At 35.2% G+C, this 25,584-nt stretch overlaps 1 protein-coding gene across 1 annotated transcript; it reads left to right on the forward strand.

The window, feature by feature from the left end:
- The first annotated feature begins 4,724 nt into the window (after positions 1 to 4,724).
- snw1 (SNW domain containing 1) lies at positions 4,725 to 16,917 on the forward strand. Its single transcript, XM_016258540.1, has 14 exons — positions 4,725 to 4,797; positions 5,393 to 5,546; positions 10,009 to 10,170; positions 10,277 to 10,372; positions 10,683 to 10,789; positions 12,826 to 12,930; positions 13,014 to 13,083; positions 13,243 to 13,308; positions 13,417 to 13,533; positions 13,939 to 14,080; positions 14,502 to 14,604; positions 14,991 to 15,108; positions 15,763 to 15,926; positions 16,154 to 16,917. Exons 1-14 carry the CDS (start codon positions 4,784 to 4,786, stop codon positions 16,344 to 16,346), a joined length of 1,611 nt encoding a protein of 536 aa, XP_016114026.1. The 5' UTR covers positions 4,725 to 4,783; the 3' UTR covers positions 16,347 to 16,917.
- The last annotated feature ends 8,667 nt before the right edge of the window (positions 16,918 to 25,584 follow it).

The raw sequence follows: 25,584 nt of genomic DNA on the forward strand, positions 1-25,584 counted from the left end.
GGGTATGATTAACTATTCTAGATTAAGCCTACTCTTGGCTTAATTTAAACCCTGTCCGGAAAACTGCCCCAGTAGTGTACACTTAGTGTTAATCTACAGATTTAGAATTGACTTAATCCTTCCTCAATAAGGGAAATATGGATTCTACATTTATAAATGAACTGCCTCTACCGAAAAGACAAAAACAATAAGCTTACTTATTAGAATGAACATGGTGAACCGGCTTTGAGCATTTTTAACTTCTGGTATTTCATCCTGCCTTATCAACAATCAATTTTTGGAAGATTCACTTCGCAAAGGGATCCCAGTATTGCCTCCAACACAAATAAAAATGCCTGATCAGAAAGAAATTAAACTGCTTTTCCTTTTATCATGCCTGGTTGCCACAAAATTCCCATCTCTGATCTTGTAATATTGAGACGACCTGATGACCGAACTTCATAATACAAGAACTGTCCCCAGCAATAATACAGCTTGTCCAAAACAGATACTTGCTTAAATGTTGAGTGAAGATCAGTATTAAAAGGTGTTTTCTCATTGTCTCTGTGGAAAGTTGCATCAGGGAAAAGGTTTACCAGGTTTTTGCCATCAAATAATATAGTAGTCAGACTTGCTTTTGCTGTAAATGAATGTGCCTTTTAAGAAAGTTGACTTATGTGCAACACAAACACCATTAAACAAAGAAAGCAATGTCCCACCTGAATTGTTTCAAGCCTGAATGGTGTTGCATAAAGCACTGGTCATCTGTGCATGATGTTGTCAACCCTGTTGAAAAAAAAACAGCATATAATGTTAGGAATATTTTGAAGAATGTGAGGAGCTTTTTTGAGCTGGTTTAAACTGGTCTTTAGTTGGTCATGAGCTGGTTTAAGCTGGTCATGTGCTGGTCCTAAGCAACTAGCTCCTGCTCAGGACCAGCTTAAACCAGCTCGTGACCAACTAAGGACCAGCTCAAACCAGCTGCCATGCTTCAAAACATACCTAACCAGCATGCAAAATGCTGTTGTTGTTTTTTTTCATCAGGGAATACATCCTGTTGTGGACTGACACTGCTGTTATAATTGTTTGCATGAGTTTTATTCATAGCAGTTTAATATTGCGGTATTTAATATTTTAGATACTTATACAACAATCCGATTTTATTCAGTCAGAACAGTCTCAGTGGCTGGTTCTTGGCAAGAATAAACTGGGCTAAACTTTGTGCCGACAATCAAAAGCCAGGGCTGGACATGCACGATAACTCCTAACAGCATTCGGATCAGTGCCAGGATGCAGGTACACTCTTCTGTATCCTTACACTCTTGCTCAGCTGTGACCTCAAAGGTGTGGCGTTACACCTCTATATTATTCTGTTAAATCAGCATGATCAGAATTTAATAGGCTTCCTGTTGATCAGGCTGAGAAATGCTACTCACAGTCACAGTCTGTGCACTCTATCAACTATTTTTTTGCAAGATCTTTTTAGGTGACTTGACAAGGCTGCTGTAGTTTTTCCATTTTGGTGGGATTTTCTGACACAATTTTCCACCAATGTAGAAGGGGAATGAAGAATCAGGAACCAAAGAAATAGTAATGGGGCATCAGATTAGTGAGCTCTGAAGAAGGGATAAGTATCATTAGTAATCAGAACATTCAACATTCCAAAAAGTAATTTGGTTATCAGGTTTGGGCTAGTTTAATTTTGTTAGCTCACCTTTCAGGCTTTACTGTTGGATCTACGTTCATGCTACTGGGGCAATGCTGACTGATGAGCGGAGATATTGAATTCACAATAATTAGCATTACAATATATCATATTAGATACAGTTACTGTTTCAATACACTGGTGTGCAATAAAGGCAACATTTGCAAATGATCCAAAGTGTTGGAAGAAGGAAGCTATCTGTCTAACTGAAGAACAGGGCGTCGTATTGAGGGCAGAATTCGTGGGTAGTTTTAAATGGAAACTGACATTTGGCATGGCTGGAGGAGTCCCTGGTGGACATTTTGCTGAGATAATGGTAACTGTCTTCTTTAGTTAAACTGCCTCATTGCTCAGTGCTAACACAGTGCTAACACAAGGTGTAGGAGTCCAACACATCAGTATTCTGGGGCTACACACAACTCGGCAGCCCTGTGAATTAACACTCAATCTGTCATCTGCAACCAGTGAAATATCCGGGAAGGCTAATGCAGACGGATGGGAAAGAGACATTAGCTGAGGAAGTGATGTATTAACACAATACTGCTTATGTCTCTAAACTGCTTTAAAGCCATAGCAAAGTTCTTTATAGGTGAAACAAAATACCACTTTTCATGAAACATAAATGCATTTAGCAATAACATGCTGCCATGCTGTCGCCAAACCCATATTTAATTATAATGGTGCAGTAGGCAGCATAGTTTTAAAACTCTGGGCTGGTAACCCTTATGAAAAACTTTTACTTTTAGTACTTTTATACTTTTAGTCTACATTTTATGTACTTCTCAGAAATGGGCTTTATGTACTTCTCGGAAATATACTTAAAATGACATTTAAGTATACTTGACTTATACTTAGAAAAAGTCTAAATATATTTGAGCTATACTTGTGTTCCTAGAATCCGTGTTTTCATTGTTATACTGTAGGGGGCTCTAGTACACATCTTCTGTACAGAATTTCCAAAAAATACAAGTGAAGAAGAAACCAAAACAACAGATGCTTCCACATGTATTCTAACACGATCATCAGACATAAAACAGCATCAAAACTGTGTAACGTTATGGAATAAAATGTCGACCAATGAAGAGGTAATAATGACTGTCAAGCTTTGGTGTGTTGATCGACTTTATCTAAGTTTTGATTATCATTCTGAATCCAATTCATAGTCTTTTTCAGCTTTTTGTTCAAAATTTAGTTTATTTCTTTATTTTGTATTTATGAAACTTATCCACATTCAAGTGTTTAAAAAAAGAATGCATGAAGCTAGAATCAAATGTTTTTGTTTACAAGCAGATACCCTGTTCTTTTGATGTTTTGTATCTTCAGATATTCATGTAACAAAATATATACAAATTAATACCTAAATAGGGACATAGTAGTATACTTAAAGTATGATGTAAGGTTCACTTAAAGAAAACTTATGAGTATACTTGCAGTATAGAACTACTAAACTAGTAGTTTACTGAGACTATTCTTCAAAGTGTACTAAAAATGCTACTACAAGTATTTAATTAGTAAACTATCAGTATACCTATAAGTTCACTTTTAGTATAGTTGCAGTACAAACTAAACATTTTGATGTAAACTAGTTGTGTACTCAAAGTTTACTACTGTTATACTTAAAGTATACTTAAAAGTATACTTTTATATACTAGAAAGTGGGCCAATTTAGTCCCAAGGAGTATTGAAATAGTACACTTACAAGTATACTACTAGTACACTGATATGTGTATACTTACTACATAAAGTATACTTAAAAATATACTTGACTTATATATACTTTACTTAAGTATACTTACTAAAATAAACTTGCAGTATACTACTTTTTGGTAAGGGAAAGCAAGTTTACAAGTCCGACATGACCTTTTAATTAAAGAGACATGGTGAAAACATCCCTTTTTTTTAGCTTTTCACCCCAGGTTCCATAAATTCTCCAGTTCTCAGGACCCTCGCTTTCTACTCTGCATAGTTTTTGCTATTCTAACTATTGTAGTTAGTTGCATTTTTTTCACATTTCATATTTACATTGTCTAAATTAATTACAAATGTGAAATACAAGCAAATGCTGTTTTAAATGGAAAGTAATCACTGCCCTGAAATTAAGCAAGTTGTTTATAGACTGGATTAATCAATAGTCTTTAAATGGTTTGCCTGAGTAAGTGGATGACCCTGGTCTCCATTAGACTCTTTGTCATGAATTCTCAATGACAGTGTCCCCACAATAAGATATCACACCATTGATTAATTTCACGGACAGAAATGGATGACTGATAGGAGGACGAACAAGATGTGACAGATGGGATTGTTGATGGTGTGCACTGATGACAATGTCTGTTCCCTCAGTTGTATCATATGTCACATAGTTTTTGTTAAAAGATAACATGCTATTTTTTTATAGGAGAGAAGTTGTGGTGGTGTGACTTATTTAAACCACTGTGCTGAAAAAAAAGTTGTATGGTATAATGAATAGCTGTGATTTTCTTAATTTGGTTGTTTCATTTAAATATCAACATTTGTGAGACACTGTTTTGAAGATATTTGATCTTATTTTCTGTCTGTGAAAAAAAAATAGTTATCTTTAACATTAAATTAAATTTAGACCTTTGTGGTAAGATGCCCTCCCAGAACTGGCACAGAAGGAATTATTATTATTTGTATTAAATATTTAAACTTATACTTAACTAAATTGTCCAAATATAATTTAAGTAGAATAGTTGATTTAGTATTTTATATTAATGACATTTTAAAATATATATAAATATTTATAAATTATTTAAAAATATATATATTTTTAAATGATTAAATAAATATTAATAACACATTGATTGATGCATCATCATCCTACCATCCTGCTTGCAAGTATGTTTCAATTTAGCCTAACAGTAGATGCAAATTGTAGAGGGGCATCTTCCACCATTGTACCATATAATATCACTATAGATTTTTTTATGTTCTACCAATGTATATAATACGCCCTTTATAAATCCCGTACCATATATACTGTACTCTTTTAATGTATCCAGTGAATTATCCTTCTCGTCCCCAAACATCGCGAGACGGTATTTCAGTGGCGTGACGTCAGAACGCACAGAAAGAGTCAACATGTCGCTGGCGAGGTAAGTCGCACTGAATCTCTTTTTATGGTTTTATGTTTCTGCTCTTGCAATAAACGTAAATATTAAGAGGTTTACGTGTTTTTATTTGTCCACATATGATTTTTGTTGTCAATTTGCGTTCTTCATTAGCGGAGTTGTCTTATTTGACGCTCTGAGGCCTGCGGTCGTGTGCTCTTTGTATTACAGTGATGCTAAGAGGCTAATGCTACGTCAACAGCAAAGCAAGAAAATAACATGTTTGATACATAGATAAATATCAAATACGAAAATATATAGAGAATATAGACAAATATCTGTTTCATCCACAACCATGCTCATAAAATACTTTATAAAAAGATTTAAATATTTGTTACGTCTCCATTCCTAGAGGAAGTAACTTGGGTACGTTACCTCTTGTACGTAAAGGAGACGTTTGTTATAACTTAGCCTTTGAAATCTAATTTCTCTCTGGTTGAAATACGCGGTGTTCACAGTTTCTACAGCATACGCCCATATACTAATGTGTGTGGATGTAAGTTTACATCCAGTATATAAGGATCACCCGATGATTTAATGTTCTGTTTTCCTCACTTGCTTTTTTCCCTCCATCTCGTAGTTTTCTCCCTGCACCCACCCAGCTGTCCCAGGACCAGCTTGAGGCAGAGGAGAGGTCTCGTCTTCAGAGGTCCCAGTCCACTGCTTTGGTCTCCACCCGCAGAGAACCTCCTCCTTACAGCTTCAGAAAATCATGGGTGCCCCGGTCACTAGAGGTACTGCACAGGAGATATGTAGATAAATTAGTGCTGGGCAACGATTAATCGCATCCCAAATAAAAGGTTTTGTTTATATAATATATGTGTGTGTGTACGGTGTAGTCACACACATACAGTATATATTTTGAAAATATTTACATGTATATATTCATGTAATTTATTTTATATATAAATGTAATTAATATCTAAACATTACTTTTTTTTCTTAAATATATACGTGTGTGTATTTATTTATATATATATATATAGAGGCTAATGCTACGTCAACAGCAAAGCAAGAAAATAACATGTTTGATACATAGATAAATATCAAATACGAAAATATATAGAGAATATAGACAAATATCTGTTTCATCCACAACCATGCTCATAAAATACTTTATAAAAAGATTTAAATATTTGTTACGTCTCCATTCCTAGAGGAAGTAACTTGGGTACGTTACCTCTTGTACGTAAAGGAGACGTTTGTTATAACTTAGCCTTTGAAATCTAATTTATCTCTGGTTGAAATACGCGGTGTTCACAGTTTCTACAGCATACGCCCATATACTAATGTGTGTGGATGTAAGTTTACATCCAGTATATAAGGATCACCCGATGATTTAATATGTTCTGTTTTCCTCACTTGCTTTTTTCCCTCCATCTCGTAGTTTTCTCCCTGCACCCACCCAGCTGTCCCAGGACCAGCTTGAGGCAGAGGAGAGGTCTCGTCTTCAGAGGTCCCAGTCCACTGTTTTGGTCTCCACCCGCAGAGAACCTCCTCCTTACAGCTTCAGAAAATCATGGGTGCCCCGGTCACTAGAGGTACTGCACAGGAGATATGTAGATAAATTAGTGCTGGGCAACGATTAATCGCATCCCAAATAAAAGGTTTTGTTTATATAATATATGTGTGTGTGTGTACGGTGTAGTCACACACATACAGTATATATTTTGAAAATATTTACATGTATATATTCATGTAATTTATTTTATATATAAATGTAATTAATATCTAAACATTACTTTTTTTTCTTAAATATATACGTGTGTGTATTTATTTATATATATATATATACATAATAAATATACACAGTACACACATTATGTACACACAAACTTTTATTTTGGATGTGATTAATCGCGATTAATACGCACTGATATAAATATATGTTAGACATACATGCTATGCAAGAAGGTGTGCATTCAAACTTTTGATGCACAGGTAGTTCCAGTCAGTTAATCACATTCTACATTTAGTGACGTAGTGACGTGACATGTGGCCAAGGATGGTTCCATACTCGGAATTAGTGCTCTGCATTTATCCCATCCAAAGTGCACACACACAGCAGTGAACACACACCCGGAGCAGTGGGCAGCCCGGCGAGCAGTTGGGGGTTCGGTGCCTTGCTCAAGGTTATTGAAGGTGGAAGAGAGCGCTGTACATTCACTCCCCCCACCTACAATCCCTGCCGGTACGAGACTCGAACCTGCTACCTTTGGGTTACGAGTCCGACTCTCTAACCATTAGGCCACGACTTCCCTGATTTATGTGATGTCTTTATATACACACGTATATATTTAAGATAATATATATTAAATATATACGTGTGTAATATATATATATATACATAATAAATATACACAGTACACACATTATGTACACACAAACTTTTATTTTGGATGTGATTAATCGCGATTAATACGCACTGATATAAATATATGTTAGACATACATGCTATGCAAGAAGGTGTGCATTCAAACTTTTGATGCACAGGTAGTTCCAGTCAGTTAATCACATTCTACATTTAGTGACGTAGTGACGTGACATGTGGCCAAGGATGGTTCCATACTCGGAATTAGTGCTCTGCATTTATCCCATCCAAAGTGCACACACACAGCAGTGAACACACACCCGGAGCAGTGGGCAGCCCGGCGAGCAGTTGGGGGTTCGGTGCCTTGCTCAAGGTTATTGAAGGTGGAAGAGAGCGCTGTACATTCACTCCCCCCACCTACAATCCCTGCCGGTACGAGACTCGAACCTGCTACCTTTGGGTTACGAGTCCGACTCTCTAACCATTAGGCCACGACTTCCCTGATTTATGTGATGTCTTCATCTATGTGTATGAGTTAAAGGGGTCATTGGATGCGACATGCACTTTTGCAAGTTGTTTGAACTGAAATGTGTGTTGGCTAGGAATGGGTACCGAAACCTGGTATTTAGTCGGTCCCGGGGATAAATTATGAAAGACCGGAGTATCGATAAGCTCTAACGTTAACAGTTATGCTATCGGTACTGGAAAAATTTATAAAACACACATACATTTGTTATTGCTATGTATACACATTATCTTGCAAATTCTATCTCACCAGAGTTGCCAGCTATTTTTCAGACAATTGTCTATGATGCATTTTTGCTATTCGCAATTCAGAAGCGAGATCGCGCCCACGCGGAGGAGCTTCAGCACGCGCAACATGAAAGCCCTGTTTAATTATGATAGAAGAGAGAGCTAAACATTCAAACACTTTAGGCCTGTGGCTGTTTTATTAAGCTAATTTTATTTTTTTATTTCGATTTTGGCTTCTAAGGATTATACAAAAGAAGATATGAGGTAAAGCTGTTAAAAACTAGCTGCATTTGGTATTGCGCAACATGTTTGATGATAAAATGTTGAACACACAATCCGCACACGAGACGCTGTTCCTCAGGCTGAAATGTGTGCGCGCGGCGCACTCCAATACGGACAAACAAATTACACTTTGAGCTTCGGGCGCATGTCCAATTGATCAAATACACACAAAAATGTCAAAATGGCCGGCTTGGAGAGTATTTACTTAAGCACAGTTTATGTCTTAAGTGGAGGAGAACACTTGGGAGAAAATCCGATGTGTGTCAATATATTGTCTTAAAGTGACAGACTGGCGCTTGGGCCATCAAAATGCAAATCTGCTCTTAATCTGAATAATGTTATAGCTTTAATAAGCATTAATCTATAAATACATACACTGAAAACTATGCAGTGTTCATTTACATTTGATTACTTTTAGATTTCTTTTGTAGGCTATATGCAGTGTTCATTTACATTTGATTACTTTTAGATTTATTTTGTAGGCTATTACTTACCTGAACAGTAGTGTTAGTAGAACTTCATGGAAAAATGACAGCACTGTTTATTTCATTTCATTTGTATATTTGTTTTATTGTATTTGTCAGTTTGTTTTACTGTTTCTTTGTTCATGTTCTTACTGTATCTTATCTTATGTATAAAACACAAAAAATGCCTGCACGCTGGTGCATTTACAAATTGATTTTATATTAATTTAATTAAATATTTATTTTACATTTCAGAATATAAAGCAATGTTAATTCAGCTCTTAATTTGTCATATATATATATATATAAGCAAAAAGTACCGATAAGAATACCGTTAAAGTACCGAATCGATAAGCAGTATCGGTAAGAGTAGTAATACCGTTAAAACCTTAACGATACCCATCCCTAGTGTTGGCAGTGTGTGTGTACACAACCACCCTATTATGATAAAGATCCACCCAATGTTTTTTTTTTTTATAATTGGGGTGCTCCGATTGATCAGCTACCGATCACTATCGGCCGATAATCGCTTTGGGATGTTTGATCGGCGGTCTCTAAAAAGAACGATCTCATAAACCGATCTAAAGTTGATGACGGACTTGCCATCACGGGTTTGGCATGACATGCAGCGGCACCGTCTTAGTCCCTGTCCGGCGCGGGTAAAAAATTATAATGCTGAAGGTGAGGTACAATTCATATTTCTTCATTAAGTAACTTGTAAAGTAATTTGAACTTTCTTTAAAGCAAAATGCAAGGAAATTACTTGCTCTGAAAAGAGCTGTTTTTGACAAGGTATAAAGGGTGTTGTTTTACACTACCATTGAGAAATTTTAACCAAACAATGTTACATACTTTTCATTAAGACCCTAATGAATCATATCAACTTGTGGAAAATGGGCATCCAATGACCCCTTTAAGGCATGCAAATTTCTATATCTAACCAACTAAAAAAGTGACTAGTATTGCATCCGGTGGTTCTTTGCCTCTGCGTTGTGCATTCAAATGCACACCTGACCTCACCAAGGATTGTCCCTAATATATACATTTTAAATGTGAGTGTTGTTTGAAAACTAAACTTGGACAAAACTGAATGGAAAAAAGAGTGTTCTCTTTGCATTCACACTGTTCATGGCTTTTAGTTGTTGTGTAAAATTTCCTGTCCTGCTAATTTTTAAATATTAGAAACTAATAGCAACAGCAGTATTTTATGTCAAAGGCCTATCTGGAGCAGGTCACCCACCATAGTGGTAGGTAGATGAGGCAAAATTATCTGCCGCTGTGAAAAAAGCACCTGGATTTGGCTGGTGGCAGGTGTTATGTTTCCTATTCTGCTGAAATCATACTGTAAATTGCTTTGCTAATCTTATGTTTGATATTGTTTTAAAGGACTTTGGAGATGGAGGAGCTTTTCCAGAGATCCACGTGGCCCAGTTTCCTCTAGAAATGGGTAGGAAGAAAAGGACCTCCAATGCTCTGGCAGTGCAGGTGGATGCAGAGGGCAAGATCAAATATGATGCCATTGCTAGGCAAGGTCAAAGCAAAGACAAGGTGCCTCATCTTCTTGTGTTGTTAAATTGTTCATATTTTCAGTGGTTCAAAGCTGAAGAGGATGTGATGTTTTGCCTTTTTTTTAATTATTATTTTTTTTGAACAGGTTGTATTCAGTAAATACACAGACATGCTTCCTAAGGAAGTGCTGAACGAAGATGATCCTGAGCTGCAAAAACCCGATGAAGAGGCTGTACAAGAGGTGAGGTCACCAAAGAACAAAAAGTAAATTAAAATAGTTTTCTCTCAATATTGTTGTTTGATTAATGACATAGTAAACAGAAGCAGATCTGTTAGGCTTCGTTTACACAGCAGTGTCTGACAAATCCTGGTCTGAAATCACTAACTTTAATACAGTGGGATTTTCTTGACTTGTTAAACAGCATAAACATTATTGGTACTATTGTTGTTGCTTTAAATTGGTTTTAATCAAGCAATAATCCTCGTGAATTTCTCATACTTATGAAGTCAAGCCAGCATGATACAACTGTCCTTTTATCCTCTTGCTGCAGCTTACAGAAAAGACCAGATCAGCTCTGGAGAAACAGGTCTCACAGAAAATTGCAGCCGCCATGCCGGTACGTGCTGCAGACAAACAGGCCCCAGCACAATATATCAGGTAAGAGCAGTTCCACTGCATTTGGAGTATAAATAAATGTGTTTGGATTAGGGGTGGACAATAATTCAATATCAATATGTATCGCAATATAATTTTTTCAATAATGGTGATATGATTTTTAAACACATTTCCGATATTACGATATACATTACCAGTGTTTCCCATACATTGATTTATTTGTGATGTTTGACTTCGTTGAATAAACATGAGCACTGCACGTCGTGGGTGTTTTATATAAATGTATCTGTGAAGGGAACCGACTGTCTTCAGAAAAGTTTCGATGGCAATTTCATTTGATCTGATAAAGAAGCGTTCATGAGCGGAGCTGATTTGATTACAGCCGTTACTGGAGAAACCGCTAGTTCTAGCGGTCTCAAAGCGCGTCCTGCTGGCAGACAATCAGTTTGGATTTTCAATAAACCCGTCTCCAGCAACATTGTTTTGTTGTTGCTCTTTTTTTTTTCTTTTGTCTGCAGCAACTCGGAGCACTTTTAATACTCTTTATACATTTGTTTCAATCTATACGAATAATCAGCCTACACTACCAGTCAAAAGATTTTTAACAGTAAGATTTTTTTTTTTTTTTAAGAATTCTCTTCTGCTCACCAAGCCTGCATTTATTTGATCCAAAGTACAGCAAAAACTGTTTTTTTTTTTTTTTAAGTAACTGCTTTATATTTGAATATATTGTAAAATGTAATTTATTTCTGTGATCAAAGCTGTATTTTCAGCATCATTACTCCAGACTTCAGTGTCACATGATCTTCAGAAATCATTCTAATATGGCAATTTGCTGATTATCAATATTTAAAACCGCTGAGTAAATTTTTTCAGTGTTCTTTGATGAATAGAAAGATCCAAAGATCAGCATTTATCTGAAATAAAAAGCTTTTGTAACATTATACACTATTCCATTCAGTGGAAAGAAATAAATCCAGTGATTTATTTATTTCTTTCTTTTCTTTTTTTGGAAAGACAATATAGAATTTAATACTTTTATTTAGAAAGGATGCTTTAAATTGATAAAGTGATGATAAAGACATTTATAATGCTACAAAAGATTTCTATTTCAGATAAATGCTGTCCTTCTGAACCTTCTATTCATCAAAGAAACCTGAAAAAAATCTACTCCGCTGTTTTCAACATAATACAAAATGATTTTTGAGCAGCAAATCAGAATATTAGAATGATTTCTGAAGGATCATGTGACTGGAGTAATGATGCTAAAAATATAGCTTTGAAATCACAGGAATAAATTACATTTGAAAATATTTTCAAATAGAAAACAGTTATTTTAAATAGTAAAAATATTTCAAAATGTTACTGTTTTTGCTGTATTTTGGATCAAATAAATGCAGGCTTTGTGAGCAGAAGACACTTCTTTAAAAACAAAAAATCTTACTGTTCAAAAACTTTTGACTGGTAGTGTATGTTAGCCTATAGTTTGAAGTTAAATATATTACTAATAAGGTGAGTCTGAGACGATTATTTGACAGTGATTTCACGTTTCTTGTTTGTATGAAGGCTAAATACAAATAAAAGGTGAACATTAATTTATATGTGCTGTTTTTCTTGTCTAATATTTTATGAGGTGTCATAGACTTGGCAAATTCATTTTTCATAAGTTTGTATGCACCGACATCTATTGTGGGCGTTCTTGGCAGTTTTTGAGGCTTTTTTTTTTTTTTTAAGTGTTCATATCGATATCGGAATTATATCGTATCGACCGAAATTTAGAAATATATCGTGATATAAATTTTGACCATATCGTCCAGCCCTAGTTTGGATCAATAAACTATATTTACAGTATGATGTTGATTACCACAGCAAATTATTTAAACTGTTCCCTTGATTTAAAAAAAGAAAAGAAAAGTGGAGCTTATGCGTTAATTATTCAGTGCAAACAAAGTTGTCTAAATCATTCTTTATAAGGTAGGTATAGATGCAGTTGTCTTTGCATTGCAAGATGTTGTTGACAAGTTCACAGAATGTTTGTAAGTGTTCATATATATACACTTTTTTTTTTTTTTATAAAGGTACACGCCTTCACAGCAAGGACTTGCATTTAACTCCGGAGCAAAACAGAGAGTCATCCGAATGGTGGAAATGCAGAAGGATCCAATGGAACCCCCGCGGTTCAAGTATGTCGCCTTAATCTTAGTTTTAAGAGAGTGAGAGTGAGTGTGATCCGTGTAGGAAACTCAATGTTTGTGTTTTCTAACAGAATCAATAAGAAAATTCCTCGAGGACCTCCATCCCCTCCTGCTCCAGTCATGCACTCTCCAAGCAGAAAGGTAAGAGTTTGGCTTCCGCCAACTATTGATCCCAGCATCGATAGTCATCAGCTTTGTTTACACTCAGAATCCACAGAAACCTGTCTGGAGGAAATCTTTCTGAGAACATCTTAACTAACCTCAAAGTGTCTGTTTTCCTCTTATTTTTTTGTTTTTTAGATGACTGTGAAAGAACAGCAGGAGTGGAAGATTCCACCTTGTATATCTAACTGGAAGAACGCAAAGGTATCACTGAGCCTCCATCAATTATTCATCTTTTTATTGTTGGTTAAACAATATTGACAGTGAATACAGCGGTGTTGCTTTCTCACATCTCTCATTGTTGCTTCTCAGGGTTATACCATTCCACTGGACAAGCGTTTGGCTGCTGACGGACGAGGACTTCAAACCGTCCACATCAATGAAAACTTTGCCAAGCTGGCTGAGGCTTTGTACATTGCAGACAGAAAGGTATAACACCTTCCCTTAACACTCTGAATCCCATGTTGCTAAGTTTGCTGACTTTTAAAAAGTTAAGAAATCTTCAGGACTCCATCAACATTACAGAACAGTTTCTCAGACCAAAATGATGTCTGCAGCACTATATGGGGGTAACTCTATCTCAGGGTGACATCTGTAGAAGAATAGTCATATGGCTTCTCTGTGATAAATTTGGAGACTAATTCATTTACTGTTCTAGCTTCTTCCTGGTGGAAATGCTCACTTTTTACAATGTAAACAGTTCCCAATGAATAAGAAAATAAATGAAAAAGTTATTTCGTGGGCTGGCCAGTATTCGTTTAACTCTGTTTTGTTTTTACTGATGTGTGTGCAAGACTGATACTACTGATGTTTTTGATTGTGTGATGTGTACAGGCCAGAGAGGCTGTGGAGATGAGAGCTCAAGTAGAAAAGAAGATGGCCCAGAAGGAGAAAGAAAAGAAAGAGGAGAAGCTGAGAGAATTGGCTAAAATGGCCAGGGACAGGAGAGCTGGTATCAAAGCCCACGGTGACAAAGGTAGAAAAACATACTCCATCACTGAATGTCTACAATGAGAATTGGGAATGCTTTTTAAATTTTAATTGAATCCTTAGGCAACTTGGTATCAAACTGGATTCAGAGTTATTTAAATTAGATTTTAAAGTTTAAGTAGCATAAAATGGAATGCATTTAAAATGAATGGTTCAGTATCTTATCCAACACGATGTATGGGATATTTTCTGAAACATTAGATATTTATGTATAACAATCAATGAAATGGTTATTGCTGCCTGCATTTGATCATTTAACATTCTTAACATTTTATATTGAATATGTTATTAGATTTTCTAATGAAAAAGTAAAAGAATTTGGTCTTGACTGACCCTCATGTCCGGTCATAAGTGTGCTGTTAGATCTGTTGGCGAGATCACCATCTGTGTCTTTGATTTTCTCTCAGGTGGTGAGGACACAGAAGTCAGGGAGCGTGAAGAGATCCGTCACGAGAGGAGGAAAGAAAGGCAGCACGACAGGAACATCTCCAGAGCCGCCCCTGATAAGAGGTGCATGCATTTTTTACACTTTTGCCCTGAATCATTCATGTTCCGGTAGAACTGGTGCACGCATTCCACTTTAACCTACATGATTTAGTGTTATTTTCTGTCCTCTGATCTCACATGAGTCCCGTATGTGTTAAATTTTACATCAGGCACCTTTTAGTGAAACAAACTGACTCTGTTCCGACCAAGCTTGTCATACTTCTTAACATGCATTTAATCTGTAGTTGTAATCGCTTTGATTATTCATGTTTTTCCTCAAAAGATGTTCGTGTGACAATTCCCCAAACTCCCAGTTTGAGACTTGTGTAATGTAGTGTGATAAGTGTGGCTGTATGTATGAGGTGTTAATGTGAGTTTAACTGATGTCAGTGTGATTTTGGTCTGTTCAGGTCGAAACTACAAAGAGATCAGGACAGGGACATCAGTGAGCTCATTGCCCTGGGCCAGCCGAACCCCCGTACCTCCAGTGAGGCTCAGTATGACCAGAGACTCTTCAATCAAAACAAGGTAATCAACCCTTGGGCTTTGCTGATCTCAGATTACTGATTTTAGGTCAGTAAAGAGATCCCTAAAATGGGAAAGTGCTTTTGCCTTTTTGTTTAGATTAGTTAGGTGTGCAATGAAATAAACATGAAATAAAACTAAACTTTTAATGGTAATAATGTTGATATTTATCTGCGTTTAAGACAGACAGAATTTATAAACTTTCATCAAAATTTTAAGTGTTTTATCAGCCCCTAACTTTTCTGTTGATCAGTCTAAGAACTTATGAGCAGGAAGTGTGTTAATATCAAAGTAATTTCATATCATCTAATCAAATATTGAATTCCTAGAGAAGTCCTACTCCACATCATTCACCACAAAATATTACAATTTGGTTTCAATATGAAAGTACTTGCCAATGCATGTTTTATGCCAATTAATGGTCTAAATGGGAATAAAAATCAAATCGTGGTCAAACGACAATCAAAACATGATTTTTAGACTGGGAAATTAAGTCAGTGCATATACATTTTTTGAGTTGTTTGAAATATTTTGACTTTAAAATGTTTAAAATTCAAATCCAGTAATCAGAAATGTCTGTTAGATGCATACTTTATAGCTGTAAGTTTGCCTTGTTTTCTATAGGCATGAAACTTATTCTTTGCTTGTGTTTTTCAGGGGATGGACAGTGGTTTTGCTGGTGGAGAGGATGAGATGTATAATGTGTATGATCAGCCCTTCAGAGGTGGCAGAGACATGGCACAGAATATTTACAGGCCCAGTAAGAGTGCAGATAAGGACATGTATGGAGACAACCTGGACACACTCATGCAGAACAACAGGTATGGAGACACCTGGACTGAATATTTGCATGGATTTAAAAAAAATAAAATAAAAAGCATTTTTAAAGAAATGAATGAAGATTTGAGTAACTTTCTTGGTAAGAAGCAAAGTTGATCATTACTAAAACGAATACGTTTTCTTAGAAAGGCCCTATTTGTCATGTTTGTTTATTGTATTACTCTAACTTCTGGTGCACACAATTTAACCATGTCCCGTCCTTCTCTAGGTTTGTTCCTGATCGGGAGTTCTCAGGTGCTGACCACGGCCCCCGCCGGGACGGGCCTGTGCAGTTTGAGGAGGATCCTTTCGGTTTGGACAAGTTCTTGGAAGAAGCCAAACAGCACGGAGGCTCCAAAAGGGCGTCCACTAGTGGGCGCTCCAAGGACTACGACCATGAGAAGAAACGCAGGAAGGAGTGAGACGCTTCCTTTGTCCACAGCTGCAGGGTCAAATGCTCCCCCTGCCCCTACTTTTTTGTAGCTGTGAATTGAATTATGAAACATTAGTAATATGGTATATCATCCATTTATTTTTTTTTATCACCCTCTTAAATCTATGTTTTCTTTAACTCAAAAGTGTGTACTTAAACCTGTTGTACTCCAAAGCCACCCTAATAAATGTCTTGTAGAGGATTACATTGAATTTTAAAGATTGTTTATGGTGGGTGTAAGATTTGTCTATAGTAATCTCTTAACAGTGCACCAACTACTTTGGTGCAAGGTGTATTTAATTTTAAATGGCTCTCTCCATTAGTCTTATAAATCCAGTTCACAGTGGTTTCAGCTGCTGAGTCTGCTCTTTATATCCAAGAGCGAATTAAGCCTCTCAAAAAACATTTGTTCAAGGGAGGAAAGATTAGTATTGTTTAGTTAGTTTTAGAGCCTTATCGAGAATGCATTGCTAACATTTTATGCAAAAATTAAGCTTTTATTTGGTCTTAAGAAATGGGTTGAATAATTCTTTAAATAATTTTCTGTCCCCTAAGATGTTTCAAATGTAAATGTAAGAAAGGACATAATACATTTTATATGGAATCTATTTAAATAATTTTTTTATTTTACATTGAAAATAGATTTGTTGTGAATTTCAAATTCAGAAATTTCTAGTGAATTTAATAAGTAATTACAAAGAATTGGTAAGTAACGCATTGAATATGACATTTTGAAGTAGAAAGACTAAAAATGTATATGGTAAAGAGTGAACTTGCCAGTTATCTTTGATATGTATAAATGGTGATCATTAGCGTTTTCACGACAAGTAATCAATGCTGCTTACCATCACACAAGCATTTAAGGAAAACAAAAGAGCAGATGGCTGAATAGTGGCAGTGATGAAGAAATGTAATGGTGTAATAATTAGGTGTCATTATCAGAATGTCTTTTTTCATGAGGTTAGTTGACTGCTGTACTTTTCCAGGCTTTTCTTTTGAAACGTTAAAAATCTCCTTGCGATTTATATAATAATTCACTTAATACAATAATTGCATTGTTTAAAGACGTTTCCTTTAAACTCTCAAATAGTAAAAGTGCCCCGAATATATATGAAGCTGCAGAATTTCTCTTCATAACACTGAATGATTTCATTATGTGCAGTAACAATGTCATCTGCCATTATGTAGTGCTATATTTGTATGACAGGATGCAAAAAACTCGCTAAGAGTCATGAGGCAAATCTAACTCAAAGATGTCTTTCTGAAAGATCATCTTTGATTTAGCCATGGATTACACATTGGAAATGTCCAATATAGAAGTTGCTAATATGATTTAGGTTTCCTTGAATTGAAACATTCTATGCTTGAGTAATTTCAAGCCATTTTAAATGCCTGGACTTGTGTGATATTTGGGTTTTTGTTCCCTACGTTTGAATCATTTCTTGAAAAATGAGCCCAATTTACACAATGTAAATTGTACATTTACATTATGTACACAATTGTACATTATATAAATTTACATAATGATTAAATGTCCCCAGAGAATTTAAAGGGCCAATAAATAACAGCAACTTCTCTGCTCAAAACTACTGGGATTTATGTGTCGCTTAAAGGAATGTCAGTCCCATTTATTACCTTTGATTGCTATTAATACAGTCGTGGTCAGAATTATTGGCACCCTTGGTAAATATGATCAAAGAAGGCTGTGAAAATAAATCTGCATTGTTAATCATTATGATCTTTTATTTTAAAAAAATGCACATAAATCTGACCTTTCGTTGGAGAATAAGAATTTAAAATGGGGGGAAATATCATTATGACAAAAGTTTTTCTCTAATACACATTGGACACAATTAAAGGCACCCTTTTATTCAATGCTTTTTGAAACCTCTGTTTGGCATAATAACAGCTCTGAGTTTTCTCCTATAATGCCTGAAGAGGTTAGAGAACACCGATGTTCAGGACCTCCAGCAGAAATACTGGCCCACAATATTAAAAATACAGCAGTATATTTCATTGTACACGTGGGGTACTTTTTATCCCTGTGTGCACCAAACCCATCTTGAGGGTTTGCTGCTAAAAAGCTATTTTTTTAGTTACATCTGACCATAGAAGCCATTCCCAGTTCCAGTCGTGTCTGACAACAGAATATGCTGGGGATAGTTTTTGGATTAGAGCATTTTTTTTCTTCTTGATTTTCTTTCTTGAAACCCTCCCAAACAAATGTGGTGTAGGTGCTGTTTGATTTTTTTTTTTTTTTTATGTTTTCTGACCCTGAGACTCAACTATTTTCTGCAGTTCTCCAGCTGTGGTCCTTCTTTAGCCACTCAAACTCTCTTCCTCACCGTGCATTAGGGCGATATAGACACACGTCCTCTTCCAGGCAGATTTGTAACATTTTCTGTTGATTGGAAATTCTTAATTATTGCCCTGATGGTGGAAATGGGAATTTTCACTGCTCTAGCTCTTTTCTTAAAGTCACTTTCTAATTTGTGAAGCTCAATTATCTTTTGCTGCACATCAGAAATATATTCTTTGGTTTTTCTCATTGTGATGGATGATTAAGGGAATTTGGCCTTTGTTTTCCCTCCTATTTATATTCCTGTGAAACAGGAAGCCATGGCTGGATAATTTCATGTTCATAATCACCCGGTATGCTCAAAATTGTAAATAAGAATGGGATTATACTTCACAGATATTTTACTCATAAGAATTCCTAGGGGTGCCAATAATTGTGTCCAACGTGTATTTGAGAAAAACATTTATTTCATAATGAGATTTTCCCCCATTTTCAATTGTTTTAGTTCAATGAAAGGTTAGATATTTGTGAATTTGTTTAAATAAAAGATCAAAATGATTAACAATGCAGATTTATTTTTACCTTCTTTGATCATATTTACCAAGGGTGCCAATAATTCTGACCACGACTGTATATCACTGGAAATTTTGCAACCACAAGGTCCACTGTTAAAATAATTTGCAGTTTTATTGCACATATGTGACCCTGGACCACAAAACCTGTCATAAGGGTCAATTTTTCGAAATTGAAATGTATACATCATCTGAAAGCTGAATAAATAAGCTTTCCATTGGTGTATGGTTTGTTAGGCTGAGATACAACTATTTGAAAATCTGGAATCTGAGGGTGCAAAAAAAATCTAAATATTGAGAAAATCGCCTTTAAAGTTGTCCAAATGAAGTTCTTTGCAATGCATATTACCAATCAAAAATTAAGTTTTGATATATTTACAGTAGGAAATTTACTAAATATCTTCATGGAACATGATTTTTACTTAATATCCTAATGATTTTTGGCATAAAAGAAAAATCAATATATTTATGTATTTTTGGCTATTGCTACAAATATACCCCAGCGACTTAAGACTGCTTTTGTGGTCCAAGGTCACATATTTCATTGGCTAATTTTAAAAAGTATGTAACACTTGGGGAGGGTGTAGTAATCAGGCCTGAAATGTGTCATTTCTTAAAAGTAATATCACTTAAACTCTGCTGTGTGTAAAGCATTGCCAATGTGAAGTTGTTTTATTATTATTATTATTATTATTATCTACCAATAAGAGCTTAACTCTTTTTACAAAGATTTTCCTTGTGTGCAGATTCTGGAAATATAGTAATGTGTTTCTGCAATGCATTTTGTGGAGGAAATATGGAGGAAGTGTTATTATATACTGCAATTGTCTCTTTTATGAAGCTCTTTAGAATCCAGTCATGCTTAATACATCAAGGCAGAATCTATACGTCTTGTTACAGCCAAACACTCATTATCAAAATATCCTTTCTCATTTTGTTTCTCATTTCAATTCAGCAATGTCCAGGTTTTCAGGTGTATTTAATTCATCATGACAGTTAGATAATGAGTCCTCACCCTTCTGTTGTTTGTATTTCCAAATGCATAGAGCAAGAAAAATGAGTTCCTCATTGATGGCAGCCTAAGGAAATTGGTTCTTCTGCAAGCTTTTGTATGGTTTGAAGACCAAACAACCAGCACATTGTTTTATGTCATAATGGAAACTTTGGCAAGCAGACAAAAGCTAAGATTGATAGGTTCTTATCTGCTGTCCATGGAGGAACAACCAGCAATATTCCAGGCTGGTTGTTTCAGTCCATTGAGCAAAAAGCTTTTTGTTCTTTTAGAGCAGAGACCAAAACAGCATTCAAATAGCATTCAGCTGCACGTCTGGAGCTCCACAGTGCTTCAGAAAAGAAAGTAATGGTTGTGTCAGTCAAACAGAGCCCTCTTTAAAATTAACCAGTAAATAGCCAATTATATGTTTACTAAGAAAACTTTACTTACAGTTTATTGGTGATTCTATGGCCACTTTTGGCCCTGTGCACTTAAAAATGAAATTCCTTTAAAACACACTTGTCCGATGTTTAAGATGTCACAGGAGAATTGTTTTTCTTTCCTTTAACTGTTCTGAACAAATGTAATTTCTTCTACATATATTAGGTCCCTTGAGACGATACTTTTTTTTTCTGTAAAGCTGCTTTGAAACAATGTATTTTGTAAAAAGTGCTATATAAATATAATTAATTTCACAAATCCTCACTCATTTTGTGAAATTTACAATGCATTGGAAATCATTTTTGAGACATTTTTAGAAAAAAATCTTACAATGGCTAAAAAATTTGTGGTGGAAATGATGCCACAACAGAGGGACTTTGATATAAAGATTGATATAAATAATTTTTTTCACTGTTTGTTTGGATTATTATAATGTAACATTTCAAATGTTAACCATTTAACAAATACTATTTGTTACTGTTTTCATCATTTTTAAATGATTAAATGTCTCTGTCTAGAAGAAGGGTAAAACAAATCTATATATGCCTATACAATAAAATAAAATACATACAGTGGGTACAGAAAGTATTCAGACCCCCTTAAATTTTTCACTCTTTGTTATATTGCAGCCATTTGCTAAAATGATTTAAGTTAATTTTTTTTCCTCATTAATGTACACTAAATAAAAAATTATTTAAAAAATAAAGTTTAATATGACCTTTTTATAAAGGAAGAAAGTCTGTTTTTAACAACCCATGAGACACAATAGGGCCCAAAACACCCTTATATGCAATGCATAAATATTGTTTGTGAGATCCAATACAAATACCAGCATAAATCCCCAAACATTACATTTACTGATATCTAGCAATATTGTGACAATTTCAGGATGAAGGAAAGTGTAACATTGGTCACAACACTGTCATCTGATTTGGTCTCTCTCCCTCATATTAAAAAAAGTAAAAGAAAAAAATAGAGAATTTCATGTCTCAGAAAGAATAACTACAGTATATTTTATTTTATTTTAATCTCAGCTGTAAATCAGAGCCAGTTCTCTTGGTTTGGGATGTAAAAACACTTGCAAAAGTAAGATGAAACCATTAATCTTTGCATTGATAAAGAAGGGAATTCAGACTGCAAATGGACTGATATGAACAAGATCAGTTGGCAGACTTGCTTTTATTGTTGGCTTATTGCATCATTTGTCATGGTGTCTGTGTGTGGGGTGTTCAGCCATGATGAATGTTATGCTGTATGAAATGCTGTATGCTTTCACAGAAATGGATGTTCACTAAATTCTTTCCTAGAAAGAAGGCTTGTCCAAATATTCTCATTAGGAACTCTTCCAAGAACAAGGGAAAAAATCACATAAACATCTGGTTAAAAATGCCTCAAAAAGATTCATTGAAAGGTCCAGCTCAATGCAAGCTTGACAGAGGTGTGCAATGAGAGTGCATAGCAGCATATGGGATGCATGTGAGCATCCTTAAGGTCAAGACATTTTCACATTTTATTCTACAACATAAAACACATCAGTAATACCCCTTGTGTTATTTAAAAAAAAAAAAAAAAAAAAAAAAAAGCTTCTACTTGTCTTGAAAAACGTGGATACTAACAAATGGCTAAATTGGACTACAGAGGTTGTCAGGACATTAAACATCACCACGCCGTACAGGTAAACTCATCTACTCACTAGTCAGGTTTTACAGCCTCATTGTCACGCTCTTGCAGACTATTCCAAATTAAAGTTTCAGGGAAAATGCTTTTTTTATTTTTTATAAAAAGTTACATTTGCCAGAAGCTAAATGGTGGTGACGTTGCAATCATGCGACCATGGTTTAGTTTGTTTATAGGCTACGTCTGCATTTTTATTTTTGTAATGGAATTTAGACCTCAAAATTCATAAAGGTTGTGTTCATTTCTGAAGATTTTCATAATGAACAAAACATCTGAGAAACATAAACTGTTTTTAGTCAAATTGTTTATTTTCTGCAATAATCCAAAAGCCAGTGGAAGAATCCTATCTGTTTTATTGCAGAGGGAACCAGGGTGATGCTAACTTCTGAGCTAGCCTACAAAAATACATCATCACTGCAGCACTGGCACATAATTTGTTCAAGGAGAATCATGTAGATTAAAACAGTAGCGGGCTAAGAATTGATCCCTGGGGAACACCCCATATTGATTTGAGGATTTGTTTACATGAAAATAAGCAAACTTCTTTCTGTCATTCAGATCAAATGAACATGAATATCTAAGAGCAGAAGAGAAGACAATACAGGCCCAAGGAAATGCTATACCGGTCAGAACTATTCAAAGGACAAAAAGCAGGCTCATATAGCTACTTGAAAGTACAACTGTGGCTAAGGGGCAATGTCTGTATTTATTTATTAGGATGTAGACCAGAGTTTCTTGAGGATTGGGGTGAAGCAGTAGTTCTGTCAGAGCAGTGCTGGAGGCAAAGATATATGTTAATCACAAAGGATATTTGTATACTACACAGACAGACAGTTTTAAAAAAGTTTTTAAAATGTGTAGTCTGGTTGACTAAGATGATTTAATATAATCTTTAATTAAACAGGATGGGCAGGTAGGAGTGAACACATACAAATTAGGGAGATCCAAATTATAGAATGAATCAATATTAAATTAAAAAGTAAAAGTGATCTGAAGAAATTATAGCCTATCACAGTTAAAATAAGTTAGCTAAGAGACCATGTTAGTCAGAAAGCAGGGAAGGGCAAAATTCAACATTTAAGAATTGTCTCTTTCAATTTTTGATTTGGGATGTAAAAGAACGAAATTGAACACCATCACACAAAGGTTTTAAACTAAACATGTAGAATAACATCAAATAATTTAGGGTAATTATGCCTGTGTAGATATTTGATGTATGTAAACTGTCAATATTTTTTTTTTCGTTAGACATTCAAGTTATTTAAATTCAATACCATCAAATCAATTAACACAAACATCAAAACAGATTTTACAATACACCACATTTTGCTTCAGAATTAAAATGGCATTCTGGGAAGTGTTCTTCTGCAATGATTCATAAATTTGAGGGCTATAAAAAATTATATTACTTTTTTTTTTCAAATGCATAAATGTGCATACAGTAAATACTATTTATTTATTTATTAGTGCTTTTAACAATACAGATTGTGTCAAAGCAGCTTTACAGTATCAAATAGGAAAATAGTGTAATTTTCAGTTAAAGGAAGTTCATCATTAGGCCTGTCGCAATAATCAATATATTAACTTATCACGCAATATATGTATGTGACCTCAATAATTTTTGGTGACGCAATATATCGCCCATTATATTTACTTAAAAATGAATGTCACCATGCTTTGTACATTCCACTTGCGCCTGTGTCATTTGCAGCTTCTCGTACATAACGTGGTGTAGTCATGAGGAGCTAGTTCACATTTAAAAATGCTTCTACAAAAAAAAGTTTCACCTGCAGATATGGTCTTGTTTAGGGATCTGTGCCTTTGTGCATAAGGACATCTGACTGCTGAGTAGTGATTGTGTTTTTCAGCAATAGTGTGCACCCTTAATTTACAGAGAAAAGAAGGTCAGGGAAAAATCTGTAGATGGAAAAATCTCCATACAAGTTCTTTGTGTATTTTAATTTTTTTTTTACTTGTTACTTTGTACTTTTTGTTAGAAAATGTTTATTTACTATTTGTTCACATTTTTTAAGGTATCTAATATTTTTATACTTAATTTCCATGATCTAAATTTTCTTAAAAATTAAAAGTTTGTTGTCATTTGGAAGTGTGTAGGCCATCTTGCATTATTATGCTGTTACATTATGATTATATATTCAGTGGCATAAAATGGTCTTTAAAATGACAATAATATCGCTTATTGCAATGTAGGATTGCTATCATGAACAGACACAGATACGCCATTGAATCAACTCATCACAAGGTCATTATTCTGGGTATTTGGTGTAACAGAAAATGTGCATTGTGATTGGCCGAACACCCCAAGCACGCATCGGAAATGTAACACCCCTTACCATAATCGCGAGCGTCAGCTTTCAAAGTAAATATCAAGACAGTTAATAATGTCGTTAGTTTTACCATCAGTTCAAGCCCGAAAGGGCAACAGAGTCGCGTGACAGACACAGTGATGATGCAGTACACAAGCCACAGTTAAGACAGCTGACGTGCTATGATTTCTGACAGACAGTTCACTCTCCTGTGATGTGACCCTGTTCCGCTCACACACACACACACACACACACACACACACACACGCGTTACTCTGCGCTGCGCTCCGCATTTGAACAGTCAATAGCAAATACTTAAACTAATAACAAAACATACTTACAGTCGCTGATTCAGAAGCGCCAGATTGTCATAGCAAAGTCAGAATTTACCCTTTTTTTTTTTTAGAAATAGCCTTTGTGCACAGCCAGCCTTGTACGCTTCTAGGTAAAAAAAAAAAAACTGTCGTCCATAAAATGCGTTGCACAAATTCGAACTTCTGGGTTGTGCTGTTCTGTTGTAAATAAATCTTAACCAATGATTCCTAGTTGCATCTACTTCCAGAAGGCCAAATAAAGACATGTGGGGGCGCAGAAGTTGCATGGACTAAGTTCAACAGACAATCATTTAAAAACTCATCATAAGTAGTGAAAATGTATCCACTGTATGTGTTATGCCTTATATATGCTTGAGGTGTTTATTGTAACCTATGAAGTTTAATCTATGTTTTATAACCCCTTTTAATAGATAAAGTTATTAAAGGTACTCTGTGTATGCCAGATATGCAAAGTTTGGGCTTGAGAGAATGGTCATGATATTTGAATAACCTTGGTATGAATGAAAAGCTGTTATTTTGAACAGTATGTGTTGTACAACACTTTATAGACGTTATTAACAAAACCTGCAAAGACATTTCCCC

This window comes from Sinocyclocheilus grahami, unplaced genomic scaffold (assembly GCF_001515645.1).
Source record: "Sinocyclocheilus grahami isolate Dianchi unplaced genomic scaffold, SAMN03320097.WGS_v1.1 scaffold1703.1, whole genome shotgun sequence".
Lineage (NCBI taxonomy): Eukaryota > Metazoa > Chordata > Actinopteri > Cypriniformes > Cyprinidae > Sinocyclocheilus > Sinocyclocheilus grahami.

Coding starts and splice junctions, on each gene's coding strand:
- snw1 (XM_016258540.1), top strand. Junction 5,547..10,008: donor GGGTGCCCCGGTCACTAGAG/GTACTGCACAGG, acceptor ATTGTTTTAAAG/GACTTTGGAGATGGAGGAGC. Junction 14,605..14,990: donor AGAGCCGCCCCTGATAAGAG/GTGCATGCATTT, acceptor TGGTCTGTTCAG/GTCGAAACTACAAAGAGATC.